The 24861-nt window shown below is 36.9% G+C and overlaps 2 protein-coding genes across 6 annotated transcripts; both read left to right on the forward strand.

Annotated features, from left to right (window-relative positions):
- Nucleotides 1-1033: 1033 nt before the first annotated feature.
- LOC144573183 (cyclin-A2-1-like) lies at nt 1034-15911 on the forward strand. Of its 5 annotated transcripts, none has more exons than XR_013517897.1 (10): nt 1034-2174; nt 2349-2558; nt 2746-2852; nt 3125-3445; nt 3561-3636; nt 3711-3787; nt 3889-3922; nt 4410-4556; nt 15360-15472; nt 15674-15890. XR_013517897.1 is itself a non-coding variant. In XM_078322894.1 (9 exons), exons 4-8 carry the CDS (start codon nt 3333-3335, stop codon nt 4539-4541), a joined length of 432 nt encoding a protein of 143 aa, XP_078179020.1. In that variant the 5' UTR covers nt 1034-2174; nt 2349-2558; nt 2746-2852; nt 3125-3332; the 3' UTR covers nt 4542-4556; nt 15360-15911. The 5 variants fall into 5 exon arrangements, 2 of the variants coding, with proteins under 2 accessions (XP_078179020.1, XP_078179019.1); XR_013517895.1 differs by lacking the exons at nt 15360-15472; nt 15674-15890 and adding exons at nt 5291-5381; nt 8039-12863; XR_013517896.1 differs by lacking the exons at nt 15360-15472; nt 15674-15890 and adding exons at nt 5291-5381; nt 12344-12841.
- A 4996-nt stretch (nt 15912-20907) lies between these two features.
- On the forward strand, nt 20908-24861 carry CYP721A1 (cytochrome P450, family 721, subfamily A, polypeptide 1). Its single transcript, XM_078322896.1, has 4 exons — nt 20908-21483; nt 22906-23150; nt 23649-24003; nt 24214-24861. The coding sequence occupies exons 1-4, from the start codon at nt 20986-20988 to the stop codon at nt 24628-24630; spliced, it is 1515 nt and encodes a 504-aa protein (XP_078179022.1). The 5' UTR covers nt 20908-20985; the 3' UTR covers nt 24631-24861.

Here is a 24861-nt window from a genome sequence, read left to right on the forward strand (position 1 = left end):
TTGAAAAAAAATTATGAATAAAAATTTCGAAAATATATTTTGGAAAATAAAAATTTCGAAAATAAAGTTTTGAAAAAAAAAATTTGAAAAAAAAAACTCGAATATTTTTTACATATTTCTTTTTACAAAGTTTTAATGTAGTCATAGTTAGTTTAGTTTTGAAAAGTTGTTAGAGATCTCCTATATGTGGTTCTAGTCAAAGGTCTAGAAGTGGTCCCAGTCAAAGTAGTTAAAGTGGTTAAAGTGGTGGTTAAAGTTGAAGTTAAAGTGGAAGTTATTGGGGACCACACATAATTGAAAGTTTTATGTTGACATGATTTGTTGAATTAGTTTACAGGATTTAGTATTGATGTTTACAGGATTTGGTATTGATGTTTACAGAATTAGTCCGGGGATTTTTGGGGGACTGGAGTTGGAGGACTGTTAGCTGCTTCCTTAAAAAAGTTAATGAGCTGTAAACTAATGTAGTTTAGGTATGATAGAAATCCGAGCCGTCCGGTGATACTTTAAAATTCGTATTCACAAAATTTAAAACAAAATGTACGAATCTTAAAGCACATTGGTTTGTTTCCGATGAGAAAACGAACCAGACTTTTCTCGCAGTAAATTAGAAAAAAGAGAGGAAAAAACAGGAGCTCCATTTCTTAGCATTCATTCTTCTTCATTATGTGAGCCCGGCCCATTGATTGCTCCAAGCCTCCAATCAAATGACTGAAAATTTTCAACAGGGCAGATGGCCAGCTGTGCAAAGAGGTCTTCGTTTCTTTCATATTTCCCTTCCTGCTTGAGTTCACTTCACTAGTCACTTCACACTCCCAACTCTCTTTCTATCTCTACAATGTCTCCTTTCTTCCCCACGAGGCCACGACTCTCCTGTCACTGTTCTTCTTTCTCTACAACTCTCTCTTGCTCTCATATCTTGCTCCGATACCTCCATCTCTCTCTCGATCGATCTTCTCTCTCTGATCGGGGCTTTCATCGGAGACGACGTTTGCTTTCGGCAAACATCAGGTGAGGTTTTCCGATTTCTTTTAATTACGCAACCCTAGCTCTAATCTTTTAGCTTCTTGGTTTTCGATTTGGTTTCGATGATGACCTAGATGAACTTGCTAGTTCGACGTAAGAAAAATCGGCGGATCTTTGCACATAGGGATTTACGATTTCTCTTTCTTGAAATCTTTTTCTTGTTTTATGTCGTTTTTCCTGTACTCCTACCATATTTTACTTGGTTTTGGGGCTCACAATAAATTAGCCAACAGGGATTTCTGTAAAAATTGATTCGATATGGATATTCTCAAGACCCGTAAGAGAATTTCCATTTTTTTTCAAAATTCGCTTCAATTCCTTCTTCTTTGGGTGAGGGTTCTTAGTTTATTATCATCTTTGGTTGCAGTTTCAACGATTTTATATATAATTAGGTTTTTGCATAAACCCCTTCTATATGTTACATTCTTTTTTGAGAGAATTTTCTCTGTATTTTATTGCTGCTTAAGATCCGTTCATTCTTTGGACATGATGGGTACTTAGGGTTTAAACCACCAGATCTTTTCACTTTAGTGCATCTCTCAATTGATTTATAGGGAGGTAGTAAGTCTTTGGACAATTATACGGTTGTGGTATTTGGGATCCAAGCAGTGCATCTCTGTCTTTGATTTGTTACCTGATTTTGAAACTTCTACATGTGCACTGCATTTAGGGTTTTCTAAGAATCTTTTTTTTTATTTAAATATATAGAATGTAGCAAACTAATAAATTGTTCTTTTATTGATAGTATTTTGTTCTCTTAATTTAAGCACATATTTATTTTCTTTTATCCCTTTCTCTTGCGGGTGTTCATTTTGTAAGCAACAACCTCTATGTGCTACTGAGACATGGAAGCTAAGGAGAATTCTTCTGATGCCGGCATTTAACAGAACATTGGCCCCATCATGCGGTCCCGTTCCGTCACTGCCCATGCAAATGGCGGAGCCCCTCCTCTGGTCCCACTGAAAAAGAGACCGGTTTAAAAGATTTAAATTGCCGTATAGGAACGACAATGAATCTAAAGAAGACTGATTTGTGTGCGGATACCAAGAAAGGGAGGAGAAAAAGACCTGCTTGTGATGTAGGTACCCACAATGCAGCTGGTACCACTTAAGAAGCGCGCGACATTGCGAGAAGTACCAAAAGCACAGGTAGAGTGTTCATTTCTGGGATTACGGTTTTCAATTTGAAAGTGTAACAGTTTGCCTGGTACATGCCACATCCAGCATGTATAAACTGTAATATTTTCCTATACCAGTGAACATGTTACTTTTCCACTATTGGTAGTATATTTTTCCTGTATTGATTTATGTTTTATGTTTCAGACCAAGGTCTTTCGTGAGGGCAATCTGGTTATCTGCAAGTCTAGAAAAGAGGCTAAGTCTCCTGCTGGGCATAAAATACCTGAGTTCAAATATGTCGATGACCTAAATCTGAATAGAAAGGGATCAAAGAGGATGGAGATAGCATTGAAAAGATCTTTCTAGAAGAAAGTAGCTTTGGATCTCGTGCTTTTGATGCTAACACAATAAATGGTAAGTTGCATATTGCATGCCTCTTCACAATGAAAATATTGTGCAACCGCTGCAAATTGCATTTGCATAACATATGTGTTAAGAAGGGCTTCTGGAACAATATCTCTTATTTTTTGGGGGCACACATGCCTTTATAAACTTTAGAAAATATTTAATATTATATTGAACTGACTTTTTGCACATGTAGGAGATACATCTAGCTCTGGAATTGCAAATGTTGATTGTGAGAAGTTGAACATTCGAATGTGCTCCATCTATGCATCTGACATCTACAGTAACTTCCGTGCTAATGAGGTAATAAGACTGAATTTTATAAAACTTTGTGTACCCTTTTGTTTAATTTTTTTCTTCTTCTTTATATCTGTTCCGTTAGCTTTGAAATGTCATGTTTGGTGTTTTAGAACTCTGGTCCTGAAGTAATTTTCATCAAATACTAATGATATATTGCAACGGCTCAAGTGCTACGATAGAAATTGTACTTTATCCTCGACATGCTAAGATATATTATTCAATCATTCTTCTTACACTTGTTTTTTATATTTTAAAAATTCTTACCGGCTTATCAGAAGGCCTACTTCTGATTTTCTGGAGAGATTGCAGGTTGATGTTTCACAGAATACGCGTGCAGTCTTAATCAATTGGCTTGTTGAGGTTTGTGTTGATTTTTTTTGCCCTTTAAGTAACGATAGTTTGTTTATTCCCAATTTATTTTGTGTCTTTCTTTATTGGAAGTAATGATATTTCTTAATTACGGTTAATTAATGGATTTGGCACATGTCTGATACTCTCTATCTCACGGTTTATCTTATTGATCGATATCTCTCTATGAACAAAATTGAGAGGCAACGGCTTCAGCTTCTTGGAATAACGTGCCTATTGATTGCCTCGTAAGTCAATGTATCTCACAAATTGAATGAGCATCTTCATAAATAATTACTGATAGCTGTATGTATATCCATGAATGGAATTATAATTTGCTAAATATAACTTGTTCTTTTTCAGTAAATATGAAGAGATGTGCGCTCCTTGTGTGCAGGAGCTCTGTTTCATCACTGACAATTCATATAGAAAGAATGAGGTACCGACAGTCGATTACGCAAACAGAGATAATTTCCTCTTTCCAATATTAACGGATTCTTGCTATTGCATCAGGTACTAAAAATGGAGAGGCAAGTGCTGTCATTGGTGGGTCATAATATCTCTGTCCCAACAATAAAAACCTTTCTCAGGTTATTTATAACCCAGTGCTGCTTATTTTCATTTTAAGTGCTGCTTTTAACTTGTCAAATCATTGTACTGACTATTACTTGCACTGAATTTATAATTTCAGGAGATTTCTTCGAGCAGCGCTAGCCTCTTCCAAGGTATTACAGTCTGTCAATTTCTGAAAATGTTGTCTGCTTTTGGTTGCTTCATCGAGTTTAAACCAGTACTACTTTGTACGTATACTAGTGTGGCCATAATAATATATTGTTCAGCCCTGTCATTTATATCCCTTGCTGTACATAATATATATGCAAAGTATTAGTTTTGCAAATTACATATCATAGCATTATTGTTTTTGCATTGATGCCTACTAATTGTGTTTGTGACCATTATCCAACATTGGTTATCTTTGTAATCCTACTTTTTTAAATTGCATATAAACTGACTAATTTGCCTCAAACATGTTGATGTAAAGAACAAAAAACTATTATTTGGTTGACATCTGGGGACATCCAAAAGAATAAAAAACAAAACCACGTGGTTGTCTCTTAGAAGAGATATTGATAAACTAGTGGGTGTTATACATAATCCCTTGATACACACTTTTATTTTCTTTTTCCTAATACATGTGTTAAATAATGTCAGGTGCACCTTGCGCTGATGCATCTGACGAACTATCTGGCTGAGTTGGCACTGCTAGAGTACTGCTTCCTCAAGTTCTTGCCATCAGTGATTGCCTTAGGTGCCGTTTTTCTTGCTCAATGGACCCTTGACTAGTCTATTCATCCCTGGGTAATTTCCTTCGCTTCCTCGCCCCTCTCGCTCTCTCTCCAAACTTTTTTTCTTTACAAATTTATAGCCTCTTGTTTGCATTTTCTTCTCTTCTTTATGTGCTTGAATTTTGCCAATCTCCCCCATACAAGGCTGCAATTTGTTGTTGTTTTTTTCTCTTTTTGTGCTCACCTTTTTGTCCTCTATACTTATGGTTCGACGAGTGGGGACAGGTGTAAAGGGTTCAATGGGGGAGGGGGGGAACAGGTGTACAGATATAGGAGGGTTCGATGGGTTTGGACAGGCTTACAGATATAGGAGGGTTCGATGGGTGGGATTCTTGTGGTAGTCCAGCTGGCTCTCCCTCACATGTGCCGTTTTCATGTGAGGGAGTAAGTTTTAAAATAAATTTACCTTGTTAATAAATTTAATTCTCGAAGATATTTTCACTTGGCAATCTAAAGATTGTTTTTCTTTACTGTGTTACTGCAAATAATACTCTGCATTTCTTGTACATGCACTGAGCACTAAACGTCCGGTGTACCTTTGTAAATACAAATTTGACCCTTTAATCTACATATTTCCAACAAGCTTCCTTCTATTTTTTTCATTTTTGCAAATTATGAATCACTAAACTCCAGGAAATTACCATCTTCTCCCTCCCTTCAACACAATTTCATTTTTTTATATAAATACTCATCTTCTCCCTCCCTTCAACACAGTCACCATTTTCACTATTTTTTTTTCTCTTCCAGCTGAAAACGAAGCTCTAGATTCAAGCGTTAGGAAGTTTGTTATCTACAGATCGGCCTGCATCGTGCTTTTAGCTTTCATCTAAAAATTATAGTAAGATTTTTTTTCATCTACGATCATATTTTAGGTTGAATTAAAAATGATATCAACGATGGATTGTGAATTTTTTTTATTCAGATAATGTCGCAAGTAATAATAATTGTTTATCATAGATGCGAAATTTCAGACGCATCGATCTACACATTTACTGTTACTAACTTAATGAGTCTTGATGAGCTAAGAAAACATATATGTTGGCAATCATTTGCTTCATAGCTAGTTCGATCTGACAATTAGGATTCGTTTGAACACGCCACCACCTGACTCAGAAAAATACCAGTTATTTAGCTTAGATCACGAAATAATATGGCACATGGTGCTTGGACATGCCACTCCGGTACTGAATTTTAAACTTTTTGAATTAGTGGTTGAGTCAGTACTAGTTGTTAGTCAAATCAATTATGACCCATATTCGGGTGGTGTACCTGGAAGTAGCAGAGACACACCGGTGTCTGATTCACCCATATATTTTGATGACCCTTCCAAATAACGATAGTGGTTGATTTGATAAATCGTTTTCACGAGTTGACTAATGATACCATCTCAGACACAAACTCTAACCTTGGTGATCCAGTTGTCGGGGAAGATATGGCTGAAATAGAGGAGCAAATTAGAATGCAAGATGTAATGAAGGAGTGAGAATCGTCTATTTCCTTTATTAATCGAGGATTGCAGCATCATTGTCCGGCATTTAATGATGATATGTCGATGCCGTACAAGGATGAAACATTTTTTTATTATCTATCCAGAGTTGATAGTTAATTTTTAGTTGGACAGATATTCGAATTCAAAGCCAATCTTAAATCTCAGTTGAGTGAATTTGTCCTAGATCATAACTTAGAATTACAACAAATCCATAGCAATCGTACTGGTTATGTAGTTATATGTAGAGCAGAGGGGTGTCCATGAAGATTATACGTAAAACCACTGAGACAGAAAATTGGACAATTTCAATAAACCCATACGAGCACAATTGTTACAATATTACTTGTACAGTAGATAGTCGTCAGATGACTGTCAGGATGATTGTAGATATAATCAAACCTGGTCTAATGAATGACGACTTGGAGATGTCAATTAAAACATGTCGATTTGCAGTTAGAAATAGATACAAAATAGTTCAACTTTTATACAATAAGATTTGGAGAGGGAGGAAGTTGATTATTGCTGATTTATTTGGTTTTTGGAAAATTCCTACGAATTGCTACCTTCTCTACTCGGTGCAATCCATAGGTCTACCCTATGCACAAAATGCTTAATTCAGCACGAAGCATCTACACGTATGGGCGTCCATATTTTCACCTGTGTGGCATGGGCTTTCGGTCAATTTATTGAATTCTGACCATATCTTCGACCAATTATAAGTGTAGATGCTGAACACCTATCCAGCAGGTATAAAGGAAAATTATTCATGGCATGCGCTATGATGTAGAATAACAATTATTGCCAATTGCGTTGGAGATTGTGAATGAGGAGAGTTCATCCAATTGGTGCTGGTTTATGCAATTTGTACGTGAAAATATTGTCGGTCCTGATCGGATATGCGTTATATCAGACCAGCATGTTGCAATTTGTTCAGTGTTTGATAGACCTAATTTAGGGTGGTGTGAGGAAATATGTGAAGCAGTTCATCGATTATGTTCTCAATATATTGTGTCAAATGTTGACAAGTTGTGCAAGGACCAAATTATCAAAAAAAATTTAAGAAATTTGTGAATAAGATGAAACCTTGGAGGTTTAACGAGGGTATGGATTTGATAAAAGATCGGAGTAAACAGTTGCAAAATCTCGAAGAAAAGTCTTTGTAACTCCATAAATTGGCACAATGTCATGACGGAGGCATGAATAAGTGGGGTATAATGACAACAAACAGATTAGAATTCTTGAGCAACGTTATTTCGAGTGGCTCGCCAACTGCTTGTAACAACAATAGTTGAGCGCACATTTTAAAGAGTTAATGTTGCTCAACAATAGGTTCAAAGAGGAATGTGATTATCAGAAAATATATTATCAGTTTTAGAATATCGGACTAAAAAAGCAAAGGAGTATCGAGTGATACCAATGGAGTCTGAGTTCAACATTTATGAGGTCATAGTTCATGATAGAGTCGTCAGAACGGTATATCAGCTGTTTCCTTAAATTATTAGTTTAAATTTATAAATGGTAACATTTAATTATTTTGAATTATTGATTGTAGGGAGTGAATAGAGATATGAAGTATGAAATCAGATTTCCAGGTGAGTGTCAAAAATCGTAATTTATTGTCATTCCTTGCGACCACATCTTAGCGGTGTGTTGTCTAAGACGTTTAAATTCGAGGAAAACTATGTAAGTCACTGTTATAGCGTTTGAAAATTATGTCAACACATGGAGGTTATTTTTCCGACTTTAGTAACGCCCACAATTGGTCATTTGATGCGGGAGCACCTATAATCAGGTCGGACCCAAATAAAATTAATAAGGATAGGAATAAGCACAAGATAATTCATAATTCCATGGATGATATGGAAGCTCGAATTAGGTCACGCAATGTAGTACAACGTCCAGAGGATCTAATATTACAAGAATTTTAGGTTGAAAATTATAGAGTGAATAAGTTAATATTTTAATTATTTGACACACCTAATCATTTTTTTGTCATTATTTAAAAGGAGCAACTGGTGGAAGACGAAGAAACGTATCTGGTCCACGTCCAGAGGCCTCTGCTATGTATACAGAGGCAACTGCTACACAAGGTTCATGAAAAATCGTATCCGGTAGCCGTCCAGAGGCATCTGCTATATATGCAGAGGCAACTGACACACAAGGTTCACGAAGCAACGTATCTGATAGCCGGCATAGAGCTGGTCGTCTGATGAGTATAATATTCAGACGTAAAGAACGCTGAACAATTGTGCGCTGTGTTTTCTTAATTGGAATATTCAGCTGGTAGCCAACTATGTTTTCTTTACTAGAAGACTTTTTTTTTTTTAACAAGACTTATGATTTTTTTCCTCAAAAAACTGCTTTCTATGCATCTGTTTCGGCCAAGGATCTCCTGTTTTGGCTAAGTCTGAAGGTGGTTTTTTTTGTGTCTGTTTCGGCCCCTGTTTTGGCCAGGGACCTGTTTTGGCTTTTCTTGAAGGTGGTTGTTTTTGTTGCCTCTGTTTCGGTCTTATTTCAGTCAGGGACCTCCTGTTTCGGCCAGGAACAGTCTCTGTTTCTGCTATTCTTGTGCCTCTGTTATGGCCCTATTTTGGCCAGAAACACCATGTTTTGTCTAGGAAGTACACTTGATGAAATTATTGTTAGAACCCCATAGTTCTATACACTCCATAAAATTATCAAGCCCGTAATTTTATCCCGTGCCAAGGTAGATTGATTTGGTAACTCACGTACGATCTCCAATTGATAACACTGGCCTACGCTCAATCTGACTCCGAAATTGCGATGTGCCCAAGTGGTAAACACATGACAATAACATATTGAATCAACACAAACTTATATGGAAAAACATAATATTTATTAGTGTTGTAAAAAATGTCCGTTTAGGCCGATTAATCGTTAGCGGTGACCAAACATAATATTTATCAAGTGTACTTCCTGGCCGAAACAGGGTATTTCTGACCAAAACAGAGGCACAAAAATAGCAAAAACATGGGCTGTTCCTGGCCGAAACAGGAGGTCCTTGACTGAAATAAGGCCGAAACAGAGGCAACAAAAACAGCCACCTTCAGGAAAAGCCAAAACAGGAGGTCCCTAGCCAAAACAGGGGCCGAAACAGACGCAAAAAAACAGCCACCTTCAGACTTAGCCGAAACAGGAGATCCTTGGCCGAAACAGGTGCTCAAAAAGCAGTTTTTTGAGGAAAAAACATAAGTCTTCTAGTTAAAAAGAACAGTCTTCAAGTCTGAATATTCTACTCATCAGATGACCAGCTATAAGCTGGCTACCAGATACGCTGCTTCGTGAACCTTGTGTGTCAGTTGCCTCTGTATATATAGCAGATGCCTCTTGACGGCTACCAGATACGATTCTTCGTAAACCTTGTGTAGCAGTTGCCTCTGCATACATAGCAGATGCCTCTGGACGGCTACCGGATACGCCTCTTCGTGAACATTGTGTAGCAGTTGCTCTGCATACATAGCAGGTGCCTCTAGACATAGACCAGATACGTTTTTTCGTCTTCCACTAGTTGCTCCTTTAGAATATTGACAAAAAAATAATTAAGTGTGTCAAATAATTAAAATATTAACTTATTCACTCTGTAATTTCCAACCTGAAATTCTTGTTCTATTAGATCCTTTGGACGTTGTACTTCATTGCGTAGCCTAATTCGAACTTCCATATCATCCATAAAATTAGGAATTATGTTGTACTTTCTCCTACCCTTATTTATTTTATTTGGGTCCAGCCTGATTATAGGTGCTCCCGCGTCAAATGGCCAATTGTGGGCATTACCAAAGCTGGAAAAATGACCTCTCCATGTGATGACATAATTTTCAATGCTATAATAGTGACTTACATAGGTCCTCGAATTTAGACGTCTCAGACAACACACTGCTAGGTTGTGATCGCAAGGAATGCCAGTAAATTACGTTTTGACACTCACAAGTAGGCATTCCCCCAATGCCTTATGGAAATCTAATTTCATACTTCATATCTCTATTCACTCCCTACAATCAATAAATCAAAATAATTAAATGTTATCATTTATAAATTTAAACTGATAATTTAAGTAAACAACTGACATACCGTTCTGATGACTCCATCATGAACTATGACCTCATAAATGTTGAACTAGGACCTCATTGGTATCACTCGATGCTCCTTTGTTTTTTAGTCCGATATTCTAAAACTGATAATATGTTTTCTGATAATCTCATTCCTCTTCAAACTTACGTTGAGCAACCTTACCTCTTTTGACATACCAATCCACAATTTTGTAAAATGTGCGCTCAACTATTGCTGTTACAGGCAATTGACGAGCCACTCGAAATACGTTGTTCAAAAATTCTGATCTTTTTGTAGTCACTATACCTCACATATTCATGTCTCCGTCATGACATTGTGCTCATTTATGTTGTTGCAAAGGCTCTTCTTCGAGATTTTGCTACCGTTTACCACACCACATGATATACTGATGAGTAGTTATACTCCGACCTTTTATTAAATCCATACCCTCATTAAACCTCCAAGGTTTCATCTTACCCACAAATTTCTTGAATTTTGTTTTGATAATTTGGTCCTAGCACAACTTGTAAACATTTGATGCAATATGTTGAAAACATAATCGATGAATTGCTTCATCTCTTTTCTCACACCACCCTAAATCAGGTCTATCAAACACTAAACGAATTGCAGCATGCTGGTCTGATATAACGCATATTCGACCAGGACCGACAACATTTTCACGTACAAATTGTATAAAAAGGATCTAATTGGAAGAACTCTCCTCATCCGCAATTTCTAACACAATTGACAGTAATTGTTGTTCTGCATCATAAGCGCATGCCATGAATAATTTTTCTTTATACCTACCGGATAGGTGTCCAGCAACACATAACTGATTGGAGATATGGCCAGGATTCAATTCATGGACCGAAAGCCCATGCCACACGGGTGAAAATATGGACGCCCATACGTGTAGATGCTTCGTGCTCAATTATGTATTTTGTACCTAGAATAGACCTCTGGATTGCACCGAGCAGAAAAGGTAGCAGTTCGTAGGCTTTTTCCCAAGAACCAAATAAATCACTAATAGCTAACTCCCTCCTCTCCAAATCTTATTGTATTAAGGCTTAACCATTTTGTATATATTTCTAACTGCAAATCGACATGCTTTAATTGACATCTCCAGGTCCTTCATTAGATCAGGTTTGACTATATTTGCAAACAATCATGGTAGTCATCTGACAACTGTCTACTGTACAAGCAATACTGTAACAATTGTGCTCGTATGGGTTTGTTGCAATTGTCCAATTTCTCGTCTCAGTGGTTTTGCGTATAATCTCCATGGACACCCCTCTGCTCTACATATAACTACATAGCCAGTATGATTGCTATGGATTTGTTGCAATTCTAAGTTATGATATAGGGAAAATCCACTAAATTGAGATTTAAGATCGACTTTGGATTCGAACATCTGTCCCACTGAAAATTAACCATCAATTCTGGGTGGATAATCAAAAAGTGTTTCATCCTTGTACGACATCGGCACATAGTCATTAAATGCCGGACAAGGATGCTGCAATCCTCGATTAATAAAGGGAATATACGCTTCTCACTCCTTCATTACATGTTGTATTCTAATTTGATCCTCTATTTCAGCCATATCATTTTCCCCGACAACTGGATCACCAAGATCAGAGTTTGTGTCTGAGATAGTATCATTATTCAGCTCGTGAAAACAATTTACCATATCATCCACAATCGTTATTTCGATGGGTCATCAAAATATATGGGTGAATCAGACACCGGTGTGTCTCTGCTACTTCCAGGTACACTACCCGGATATGGTTCATAATTGGTCTGACTAACAACTGGTACTGACTCAACCACTAATTCAAGAAGTTTAAAATCCAGTACCGGAGTGGCATGTCCAAGCACCATGTGTCATATCATTTCGTGGTCTTTGCTAAATAACTGGTATTTTTCTACTAAGTCAGGTGGTGCCGCGTTCAAATGAGTCATGATTGTCAGATCAAACTGGCTAGGGAGCAACTGATTGCTAACATATATATGTTTTCTTAGCTCATCAAAACTCGTTAAGTTAGTAACAAGAAATGTGCAAGTCGGTGCGTCTATAATAAACATTTATTATTACTTGAGACATTATCTGAACAAAAAGAATTTCACAGTCAATTGTCGATATTATTTTTAATTTTACAAGCTAACATATGATCGTAATTGAAAAAAAAAACTTACTACAATGTTTCGATGAAAGTTAAAAGCACAATGCAAATGCCGATTTGTAGATAACAGACTTCCTAACGCTCGGATCTGGAGCTTCATTTTCCGCTGGAAGGGAAAAAATGGTGGAGATAGTGGCTGTGTTGGAGGGAGAGAGAAGAAGAAGAATATTTATATATACAAAAAAATTATGGGACCGAATTGTCTGAAAAAATATTGGGTACCGAATTGGCATTTCAGTCCATGATTTTTTAGGTTCTACACGGATGACCACACCGTTTGGTGTGAAAATTGGAAAAAAAAAAACTAAAAATCAAATAGCCTATTCAATCCAAAAAAAAAAAGTAAAAATTCGGAAAAAAAATTCAAGAGATTCCCAAGTTAACACCAAAAATTGCACTCGAAGAGGAATATTATACAAGTACTGGCAGGATAAGGTAGGTGCACATGCATCAAAGTTCTACTAGTAAATTAAGTGGTGTTGCGTAAAATAATTAATTAATCGACTTTCATTTTTTTTTTTTGAAAAATTTGTGAAAATACCACTCTAAAACCTTGAAATTGAAAAAAAGTCTAAACTTTGAAATTGAGAAAATGTCACTCTAAACTTAATTAATTTATAAATTTGTCATTTATTATGTATTATTATACTATTTTTATTAAAAATTAACTGAAAAATATTGTTTTGATATACATATTTCTATATTTTCAATTATAACCTTGTATAATTAATTTGTTGTTTGCCACCGCATGCCTCCACCAGTTCAAAATCGCTTCCTCTTCAAATCTCCTTTGTGCGAACCTCTTCAACCAGGCGATTCCCGGCACCTCCCGTTTACTCTTTCTCACTCTGTATAGCTCTTTTCCTTCCCAGTGCCTCCCGACCCGTGGTCCCCTTTCGGCGCTTCTCCGTGCGTCCTAGCACCCCTCCGCGCCCCTCCAAATCACAGATCTCTCAAATGCGACGGCAAAGAAGACTGAGGCTTAGGGTGACAGTAGGAGGAGAGCGAGTGGGGCGAGCAATTTTGGATGAAGAGAGGGCGGCAACGACGATGACGATAAAGCCTCCATAGACGGTCTGATACGACAGAGAGGAGAGTAGAAAAGAGAATATCAGGTAAAAAATTGATTAACAAGGGTTTGACATTGTCTGATACTCACAATGTAAATGTTGCGGTTGATGTATTTCACCAAAAATTTAGAGTATTGCCTTCTCTCTCAGTTCATAACCTGTTCATACAGCTCCACAGATAAAACACTTAATTTTTTTGTTTATGTCCCTTGCTTGTCAGTGTTTTTTTTTTTTGATTCAAAACCCGTAGGTTATATTTATTGAAATGGAAGTACTGTTACATAAAAACACATAAATCTAACTACTGCTTCACATGGCCTTATTGGCTAGAAGGCAAATAATTACCCCATGTGAATGATTGCTCTGATTGTAAATTACCTTACCCTACATGTTTAAAATTTAAATCCTAGGATTACATTAATAAGGCTAAAAACTGAAATAAACTTTTTGCCGCCTTCTCCATCTTGTTGCTTCATCAGATATGTGAATCTGGTTGGTGCACTTGCATACCAGTATCTAGTTGGAATGTATCCCAGTCCAGTTGGTACCATTCTTGCCTCCAAATGACTTCAATCGAGTGTTGCCATACCTCAAATGATCCTTGACATGCTATGTTTGATTGTTCCGTTCTTCCTGTTGTTCTTGCATGATTTGCCAGGTTGTGAGGACCTTTTAGTAATTCCCTTCCTACATGCTTGACTGTTACTGCATCCCTCATACTTCCTATCAGTTTTATGCACATTGCTACCGTCTCCGTTGCTCCCCATGATGGTAAATTTAGAATCCCCCCACCATTGACTGCTCTAGCCAACACTCTACTGTCTGTGAGTATTTCCATTCTCTGCCACCCTCCCAGATTCCCTCCCTCCTGACATCTTTGCAATATTCCTTTAAAAGAATTTCCATAATACTAAATGTTTATTGAGGATGAAGAAACAGAAGAATTGAATCTGCAATACCAAAACCAAACATTTATTAAGAATAAAGCAATAAACGAATCATGAGTGCAATAGCTTCTGCATGGAGTGGATCAGCTGCTTCCGTATGCTCATATGCCCCCCAATTTAATTTTCCCCCTTCATCGTATAACAATGCTCCCCAACCTGCTTTCTTATTTTGTTCCCATGAACCATCTATCATCATTATCACTGTTCTTGGCGGTACCACTAACTTTTCTTTTCTTTTTTCCATACCTGAGTCAGTTGTCTGCTCCCCCCTTTGCGGTGATTGTAACCGGCTTACCTGCCTGAGGATATCCCTTGGTGTTGGTGTTTTGTCCGTGAATATGACTTCATTTCGCCCCTTCCATATGCACCATATCATGTTGCATATCGTTGTTATCTGTTGTGCATCTCTCCCTTCTGTTATGTGTAAAATCGCTTCTGTGAAATCATTTGGTATCCCTTCAATCCTCAAGGTCAAGGGGGAGGCAAACCATGTAGCTCTTGATAGCTCTTGATAGTGTGAGTGTCAGTATTTATTAACAAGGGAGAGGCAAACCTTGCTTGTCAGTGTTGGTGTGTATACGTTGTTGCCAATTACTTCTTCGTCATCATAGCCCAGTAGTGAATGCTTACCAGCTTTACTCAATAGAGTCTCAGTTTTGTCCAATATGCTCAGACCTCAGTATTAATATACAACACAACTGAGTAGCTATTCATGGTGTGATCTGGTATGTATGTGACTATTCCATATGCTGCCTCAGAAAGAAGACTTATTTGGTATGTATGTGACTATTCCTTGTGAATAGAAATTGCTAAATGCAATCAGGATTTTGTGTAATCAAGCAATCAACCAACTGAACTGTGGACCATTTGTCCTTGTGAATATGCTCACAAATACATTTATATCTTTTACTGGATTGCTCAAAACCTTCCATTGCAGTTATCAGGCCCACTTCTGATTGTTGAGCATAAATGCACACTAACACAAGAAAACAATACTTCGCATTTTCATGTCTCCTTATCTTAAAGCATATATGTTCACATCCCTTTTCAATTATTTTGTAGGGTACACATATGGCTTATGACTCGTCAGAGCCACAAGTTATGACTTTGAAGGAGTTTCTTTTAGTAATTGAAGAACTCGGGTACCGGGCTTTGAAATAACGGACATTGAGCAGGTATCCATCTGGTGCCTGCTTGTTATTAGTTTCAACTTCAACCAATAATTTATATAAAGGGTACCTATAGATAGACCACTTGACTGGTATAATATTTCTTGGTTTATGTAACTTGGGAGACACTTCCGCATCTGAATTCATTATAAGAGGATGAATGGCCTCATAATATTTGTACTGTTTACTCTTGAATTAATATATTAGGTACATATTGGAAGACTTGGAATGCTCAATTTATGCCTCAAGATAGAGTTTGCTATTTGTTCAAGTAATCCACAAAGAAGTATTAGAGGAGATTACTAATACTGCTATGCTGGTGTCAGTGATACTATTGCTGAAGATTTATATGAAAATTTCAAGTTTGGGTAGATAATTAACTAGAAGGATATGATTTGTAAATGATTAGTTTTTGTAAGATTTCCCTTTTTATTTTGTTTGCAGCTTTCTGAAAATATGTGTATATAATGTAAACAAGTTGTGAGCAATAAATATGTATTCATACTTGCAAATTAAAGTCCATATTAAAGTTCACACTAGTGACAATGCATCCATACTTGCAGATTTTGATAATTCTTTATTCCTCAGTTCAAGGACATTATTGTCCTTCATACAAAAAAAAAATTATAATTCTCTATTCCTTTTGACTCTGATCTTGATATCCATACAACATATAGAAAACATTTAGATGTAAATATTTTTCATTTTAGCAGATTTTTACAAGTAACAAATTAAGAGATATAATCAAACTAATCTATATCTGAAAAAAATAAAGGAAACGTCAACTAAAAGTTAACTAGAACATAAAACACAGATTATTGTTTTTTCTCCTTTTGTAACAACACATATCAAATGAAACAACATTCATAAATATTTTGTATATTATTATTTTTTCTCTTTTATGCCTTATTATCATTTATCTTCCTCAGATAATACATAATTATCAAGTAAAAAGGAACAATGTATTATCACCGTCTCTTGTTGGATATTACATAATAATATGCACATAAGACCAAAATGTCCCTGTTGAGCATTAACAAACTGATCACCAATATATTGGCAAAAAATATAAACTATTTATCATTTGTAAGAATTAACAAATTGATCACCAATATATTACATAAAGACAAGTATCATGAACATTAAGATGAAACCTCACAATATATTGGCAAAATGTATAAACCATTTATCATTTGCAAATAAACCACTAGCATTCAATATTACAAAATGACTACTATCATTTGGAAATAAACATCACAATATGTTGGCAAGAAACTAGATAAAAGCCATTATATTTTCTTCTTCGAGAAGCTTGGAAATAGTTGGCAGGTATGCTCTCTTCTTTGGTCGTGCAGTAGCAATGTTAGCAGCCCTACAAGAAAATAGAAAAAAATTACTCTTGCTAAATATAAAGTTGTAAAATTAACCTTCAATAGACAAATAATACTACAACATTTTCTTTTTTTTTTCCTTCCTCTGAGCACTTGAGCTATCTTCATAGTAACACAATATTGTTTGTGATATTATTTATAATTTCTGTTATAGAGTCATCGACTCTGTTAATCACATTTTTCTCATTTGATCATGATTTGGACTTTGAAAAAAAAAAAATCTAATAGAAAGAAGTGCAAAATCATCATGAACATGGAGTTCAACAATAATGCTTCAATTCTCATCTTCTATAAAAAAATTATAATTTTGAAATGAAGATTTATGTCAAGCAACATATGACATTTGACAAGGATCATTCTTTAGAAAAAAATAGTTGCATTATAATGCCTTTTCAATAATATTTTACAGGTCTAATATTTACTTGACATTCCAAAGATGAGGGAAGGTACATCAAATTCAAATGTTTTGGTCTATGTTGGTGTCATACTGGTACCAGAGTTGCAATAATTCATAATTTTATAAAGATTTGGAATATGCGTACTCTATCACTTCTATATATGTATGGGACTGAAATTTACTAGAATGAAACTGAAATTTTGGAGCACATTTTGCCTTTACAGGTGATTCAACAAATTTGAGACCATATATGCCAAGATAAATTGAGCCGAAGCTGTCTACCACCTGTTTTATGGTTCAATTGAAGACAGAGCAGATACCAAAAAAAAAAAAAAAAAATTGAAGACAGAATGCACACCAGTGCACCCCAATTAACTAATTTCCAACAAATCAATAAATAAAAAACCATAATGTTACAATAAAGTAACTAATTTCCAATTAATTGGAAAGATTTATAGCAAAATTTGTAAATATTCAAAACTTAAATAGAGATAGCAAGAACCCGAGTGCCAACAATTTCACCTTCGATTTTGAGGACGGAGGGGGAGGGGAGGAGGCCAAATCCGCAGAGAGAAGTGCGAGAGCAAGTAGAGTCACGGGAGCGAGCAGAGAGGACGTGGGAGTCGACGCAGCGTTCTTACGGGGAAAGCATAAGCGTGAGGAGATGGAAATAGGTATTCTCTCGTCTTCTCTTCTGCTTCAATAAGGATATAGCTTGACCGCTTTGTTAATCAAGAGAAGGATTTCAAATTGAAATCAAACGGTGATAATGCCCATCGAAATCAAAATAGGTGCTGGTAAATTACTAGGCGGAGATGGAGGTGAAACAACTGGCTGAGGCGGAGGAGCGTGTCTCCAGGCGGAAGCTCCAAGGGAAGAAATGCTGGGAAAAAAGGAGAAGGGGAGAGCGTGTCTCCAGGCGGACATTTTGAAGGTTTTGGAGTGATATTTTCATAATTTTTCCTCTTTTTTTTTTATGTACAGTTTTCCTGTGGCATTCCTCGTATCACCTGAGCTACCTGACAACTTATTCTGCTGGAGGGTGGTTGATTCGTACGATCTCCAAAATTGACTCTGAAAAAGCTTTTGTTTATTTTCTATATCTTGCTTCTATTGGTCTGTGTTAGTAAATTCAATTTTATGAGAATCGATCATGTTCTGATTTCTGTCAGTATGTTTATTTTTCTTTTTTCTTTTTTCTTTTTCTGTGTTATCAAGCCATCTGATTGGCGAAACGAATGTTTGTTATATTTATCAATCCATCTGTAAGATGTACAAGTGCTTGGTAAATTTGTTCAATCCGTATTTTGTCAGCATGTCATGATACATCATGTCGATTAGATTGACCGTATTAATTCTTTTCATAATCTCAACCTCTGAAATTAGTTTCTCAACAGGCACTGTTTCAAGGGTATTTTTGTCCACTTAACAAAACTTAAATACTTAAGAGAGCTATCTAGGCTCAAATTAATATATATATATAAATTGTAAAACTGTTGAGGTAAATCTTGACACCGGCCCGGCCAATGAGAGATGCACAAGGACACAACTATCACAACTAATAATCACTCAAGAGGAGCAAGCTCAACTCACAGAGGAAAAGAGGAGATAAAACTCAACTCAAATTGATAAATTCGTAATATTTCAAATGGTTCCAGTACAATCTGACTTTGGACTCTTATATAGCCATATTCCATCTCTAGATACTTCCTAACAATTAATACAACATTCAACCACTTTTTTCTAATACCAAAATACAATTAATAAACTCCTAGAGAATCAAAAGACACTTCTAAAATCCCACAAAATAAAACTTGAAAACAGAAAACAAATTATAACTCTCACAGACTCCAACCAGATCAGTTGACTTAACACGCCCTTTAGACCAAGATAATTTATTTTTCTGGGATAAGTCCCAACATGAAAGTTGTAGAATATTCTCTTATCTTTCCACAGAATTTTGAATCACCTTAATTGGACCTCGTATGAAGGAGATATGGCCCAAACACTAAAACCTGTTTTTCTGTCCAGCAAGCTATCAAGGAACGGGCTTAGTTATGACTCGGGCCAGGATCATCTTGAGCATAAACTAGACTTGTCTTGGTCCAGAGAAGATTGATAGGACCCTTGTTGTTGACTTGGTCCATTGAAGGGTCACTGACGGTGTCAAATCTTAGGATGCAAATTTCAAACAGCTTTAGATCATTCGATGTCTACTTGGTTGTAATACCAGTTGGGAAGTGGTATCTCAAAAGTTGTAGTACCAGTTGGTACGAAAAGATTTCTCAAATCACGAACAGTTCTTTGCAAATTCCTAGTCCCACCAAAGCCTAATATGTTATGTGAATTTTCCTCTGTGGCGTTCCTCACGTCACCTGAGTTACCTGTCTACTTATTCTGCTAGCGGGTGGTAGATGCATACCGCCTGTAAATTCTCTCAAAAGTTTTAGTTTTTTTTTTTTTCTATATATCTTGCTTCCATTGGTTTATGTTAGGAAATTCAATTTGATCAGAAGTGATCATGTTCTGATTTCTGTCAGTAGAATTTTTCTTTCTTTTTTGTTTGTGTTTTATCGAGCCATCTGATTGGCGAAACAAATGTTTGTTTTATTTATCAAGCCATCTGTAAGATGTATAAACATAATTGTACCAAGGTCTTGATAGAGGAAGAGGGGTATAAACATAATTGCCCATCGGACCAAACTCAGTTTGATGGGTAGTCTATGCCATTTGATTCTGAATTTTCATTCAACCGCTTGATTAACGGGTCTAAACGAATTCAAATTAAACTCGTTTTGTTTGTCCGAATTTCAATCCTTCCCCATCTCTGTCTCCACACGTTTTTGTTTTATTTCTTGCGTTATGTATGGAATCATGTGGCTTAGATGTGATAGCCTTGGATGATGAGGCATTTAGCCTCCAAGTAAATCTGGGTTGTTGCATCTTGAAACTCATGGTTAGTTGTCACAGTAATTATCAATTAATTGTATTGTTGCAAATCACACATTTTTCTTTATTCTATTGTGCTAGCAAATTGGATTTAACGTGTGCCATTTCATGTGAATAATCAACATATCTTTCTTTGTTAATTTGTAATAAGTCATTAAAAGGTGCAATAACAACTGTAACGGCATCTAAGCTGCCCATATTGAAATAGAAGTTATCTGTCATATCGTGCAAATGAACATCAAAAAGTCATGCTTATCGTGCAAATGAAAGTTTCCAAGTATATTGTACTGTTTTTATCACATTTGTTGGTGTCCTCATGCATTGTTTCTTTTTCTTTTTATTTCTAAATGTAATACAAATAAAATTATCATTGTTTTAGTAGTAAAAATATGTTCTCTTGGCCCATGGCCTTCCTGCCGAAAAAAATGTGTGTTCGCTTGGCCCGGAAGCGTATCTTCTGCGGAGGTTTTACCTGCGGAGCTGTGCGGTGGTTTTGATCTGGTCCGTTCGTTTTGAATCGGACGGATCAGATCAGATCTTATCCGAATTTTAAAAAAATTCAAAATTTGGTGAATTCTTAATTCAGCCCGTCCGATCTGAAACGAACGGATCAGATCAAAACCACCGCACAGCTCCGCAGGTAAAACCTCCGCGGAGGATAGCATTTCCGCTTGGCCCATGGTTTCTCACAGGTGGGAAGAAAGCTCCTCTCTTCTTTCATATTTTATTATTTCCCCTCCCGCTTGAGCTCACTTCACACTCCCCCAATCTCTCTCTCCCCGATGTCACCTCTCTGCTCCACAATTCTCCTGTTACTGTTCTTCTCTCTCCTCTCGCGCTTTCTCTACAACCACCTCTACTACCCCTACCTCGCCTCCCTCCTCTTCAGCCGTCAGGGCATCACCGGGCCCACCCGGCGCATCATATCAGGTAATGCGCCCGATTACCGGGCCGTCATATCCAAGGCCCAATCCACGCCTCTCCCTTGCATCCATCATGACGTGGTCGATCGGGTGGCGCCTTTCTTCTCTCAGTGGACTGCGCAGTTCGGGCGCCCATTTGTCTACTGGTTCGGGTCGCGGCCCCGGTTCGTGATAACGGATCCGATTCTTGTTAAGACTGTTTTGCTGGATACCACCGGGTTGTTTGAGAAAAGGCAAGGCGGGAACAACCCATTAGCGAGGCAGCTGATTGGCGAGGGGCTGCCCGGCCTTGATGGCTCTAAGTGGGCCCACCACCGGAGAATTATTGCTCCGGCGTTTAACATGGAGCGGGTCAAGGTTAGTGCTCAAGTCAACATTCTTCCTGGCACACTCTGTGTTATAAACTTATAATATTTATTTTTGGAAATTTCCATACCCTTCAGAAGTTCAAAATTGCATTTGTATCTCTCAGGAACTCAAAATTACGATATGACTCCATAATAACCAAACTTTTCAAAAGTGGCATTTTTCAGTTAATAGTTACAGTACACATGGTCAAATCTTATGAAAATCAAGCTCATGTACTAAATTGGTTGTTTAGTAAACTTAATTGCCACTTACTCCTATTGTGATAATGTGGTCTAATTTGAGGGACAGAAAGGCTAATCACACCGATAAATAAATTACAAATAATTAATATAATGGTTAGATTTTTTTTCCATATTGTACATGAATGAAATTGTAGAAAGATAAGAGAGATAAAATAAGTTGATTTCAATTTTTTTTATCATAGTTATAATGTTATGTAGCTACCCAGTGGGAGGGCAATGGTCAAAAGTTGCCTTATTTTTTATATAGTTTCACACAGACACGTAGACAATTGTTCCATGTTGTCTTACGATATATGAAAAAAAAAAAATGTACTCTCTTTTTATATTGAAGTTTCCATTGGCTCGGCTTTGATGGCTTAGTCTGCATATGCGGATGAAGAACAATAGAACATTGATCTACCAACGGCTATCCAAATTTGTTGGTCTATTTGGCAAAGATCTAAAATACTATATGAAGTGGGCTTATTTCAAATTCAATTGCAAACTAGTTGCTGATAAAAAATACTAACCTGATTATGATATTCTGTTGACAGTAGTATACTATAAAACCTAACAGCAAATATTATTTCAACTTGCATGTTAACTCCCAATAACAAAACAAGGTATCTTCAATAAAGCCCTCGAAAATGGTCTTTGCCAACCAAGTTCCATGAAATGGTTTGGTTGACATAAATGCTGGGCACTGGTGCCATTTTCACTAATTACTACATTATTTGCCAACAAGGTATCTTCTTCTTGTTGTTGCATGCATAAGTTTGAACATCTATGCTCATTTTATTGTTCATCCCCAAAATATACACTTGGCTATAATACATACTTGATAATTGCAGAATGCATACTTGACTTATTCATTTTTTTTCTTATGGAAGTTGGCCAAAAGTAGTTGGAGGGTATTTGGGAGGTGAGGACTGAGGGTTGACAAGAGTCTCCCATCTTTGAATAGGTTGGGATTCGTTGACAACAGATAAACTTGAAAAGAACTTTGATGAAGTTCTGATAACACATGCATGTAACAGGTAAAGTGTGGTACCTCTACGTGCCTGCCAGTACTCATCTTGAACAACATAGCGCTGTATACTGCATAATAGTATGAAAATGGTTTTGGTCCTAAATGGTCCCATCACCGTGATGTCCCTCAATGACAAGAATTATTTTAATTTATGTTCAGGCTTGGATTCCCGAAATTGCAACAATCGTTTCTTCTATGTTGGACAAATGGGAGGCACAGGGAGGCACGCGCATGGAGTTTGAGATAGAAGTGCACAGGGAATTCGAGATATTTACTGCTGATGTCATCTCTTGTGTGGCATTTGGTAGCAGCTATAAGGAAGCAAAACGGGTGTTTGAATTGCAGGACGAGCAAGCCCGTCTCGTCTTAATTGCTCTAAGATCACTTTATTTCCCAGGATTCAGGTGATTTTTTATTTATAGGTGACATGATTGTTTTGTTATAGTTTGGTTCTCCTCTTTTGAAGAAAAAAAAAAGTGTTTTGCAAACTGCTTGTTTGACTGTAATTTAAATAACATCCAGCATTTCTAGAGCTTGAAAGTTGTAACATTCTTAGAGATGGTTGCAAGTACATACAATCAAATGTAGACAGTGTGAAGAAAGATATTGAGCCCTACATTTAACTAAGCATTCGAAAAATTACTGTTTAATTGTTATGCTTTAAGTTATTTGAACCATCAAGAATAGATTCTGTTTTATACAAAAAAAGAGCTTCAGTGGCATTGCAGTCATTTGATTGACTATCATTACTGTTGACAGTAGAAAGGTTGCGTGATATTTGCACCTTAAATACAAATTGTTGGTTAATGAGTTGCAAGCATGAGAAATGTTCAAGTGTATTGCAAAAACAGTATAGCATTTGGTGTGGGCATTATTTACCAGCTCAAAATCCTGCTGCACAGGTTCATACCTACTAAGAAAAACCAAAGGAGGTGGAGGATAAACAAAGAAATCCGAGACTCCCTTCGCAAACTAATCGAAACAAATCGAGGCAAGTGTGAGGATTCGAAAAATCTTCTTGGGCTAATGTTGGCAGCTAGCAAGGCTGATGGGCAGGAGCTGGGAATCGAAGAGATAATCGATGAGTGCAAAACATTTTACTTTGCTGGGAAAGAAACAACCACTAACTTGTTAACGTGGGCAGTGTTTCTCTTAGCGGTGCATGGGGAGTGGCAATGCAAGGCCCGGGAGGAGGTCATGGCTGCTTGTGGGAAGGATCGGTACCCTAGGGCAGATGATTTGGCCAATTTGAAAATTGTAAGTTCTTATAATAAAAGTATATATAACTTTTATTAGTTATTATAGGAACTGATTAATATGGGACCTCGTGTATATAGTCAAAACATAGCAGTGTTTTGTTTTTCTTCTTTTTTGTTTGTTACCTACAGATTTCTTGTACAAACTTGCATCATTGCCCTCAAAAGATGAATGTATCATTATCCTCTTACTTTTATTTTTTTAATATAGGTAAGCTTAATTTTGAAAGAAACTCTCCGTCTCTACCCTCCGGCAGTTTTCATCAACCGACTAGCCACCAAAGACACCAAGCTTGGCAAATACGATATCCCCAAGAACACCCAATTGCAATTTGCTCTCATATACATTCACCATGACATTGAAATATGGGGCCCAGATGCACACAAGTTCAACCCAGAACGATTTGCAGAAGGCACTAGCCACCACCTAGGCGCGTACCTCCCTTTCGGTGCGGGACCCGCTATCTGTGTCGGCCAGAACCTTGCAATTGTGGAGGCAAAGGTGGCGCTTGCGATGGTATTGCAGAGGTTTGAGTTTGAGGTCTCACCTTCTTACCTGCATGCCCCGATGCTGTCCATGACACTTCAGCCACAATATGGCGCTCAAGTTCTCTTTCGCAAGATTTGAATCAGATGGATTAGTGGAAGAGCCCTGTATGTATGTAGCTACATGTTGGATATTAATTATAAGGAAATAATTTCTCATTTCCATTTTGTGCATTTACTGGAGTGGTATATAAAGTTGATGTAAATACTGTATAACTTTGAAAAGGCGAACCATACAATGTATATTCCATGGTGTTTCCCCCATGTCATAACAATGTCTGAGAACCAGTAAACAACCTCTGTGTTTTCCATA

Source organism: Carex rostrata, chromosome 21 (assembly GCF_964058835.1).
Source record: "Carex rostrata chromosome 21, lpCarRost1.2, whole genome shotgun sequence".
In the NCBI taxonomy this organism is placed as follows: Eukaryota; Viridiplantae; Streptophyta; class Magnoliopsida; order Poales; family Cyperaceae; genus Carex; species Carex rostrata.

Coding starts and splice junctions, on each gene's coding strand:
- LOC144573183 (XM_078322894.1), top strand. CDS start 3,333: ATGTCTGATACTCTCTATCTCACGGTTTATCTTATTGATCGATATCTC. Junction 3,788..3,888: donor ACAATAAAAACCTTTCTCAG/GTTATTTATAAC, acceptor TTATAATTTCAG/GAGATTTCTTCGAGCAGCGC. Junction 3,923..4,409: donor CAGCGCTAGCCTCTTCCAAG/GTATTACAGTCT, acceptor AAATAATGTCAG/GTGCACCTTGCGCTGATGCA.
- CYP721A1 (XM_078322896.1), top strand. CDS start 20,986: ATGTCACCTCTCTGCTCCACAATTCTCCTGTTACTGTTCTTCTCTCTC. Junction 21,484..22,905: donor TTAACATGGAGCGGGTCAAG/GTTAGTGCTCAA, acceptor ATTTATGTTCAG/GCTTGGATTCCCGAAATTGC. Junction 24,004..24,213: donor ATTTGGCCAATTTGAAAATT/GTAAGTTCTTAT, acceptor TTTTTAATATAG/GTAAGCTTAATTTTGAAAGA.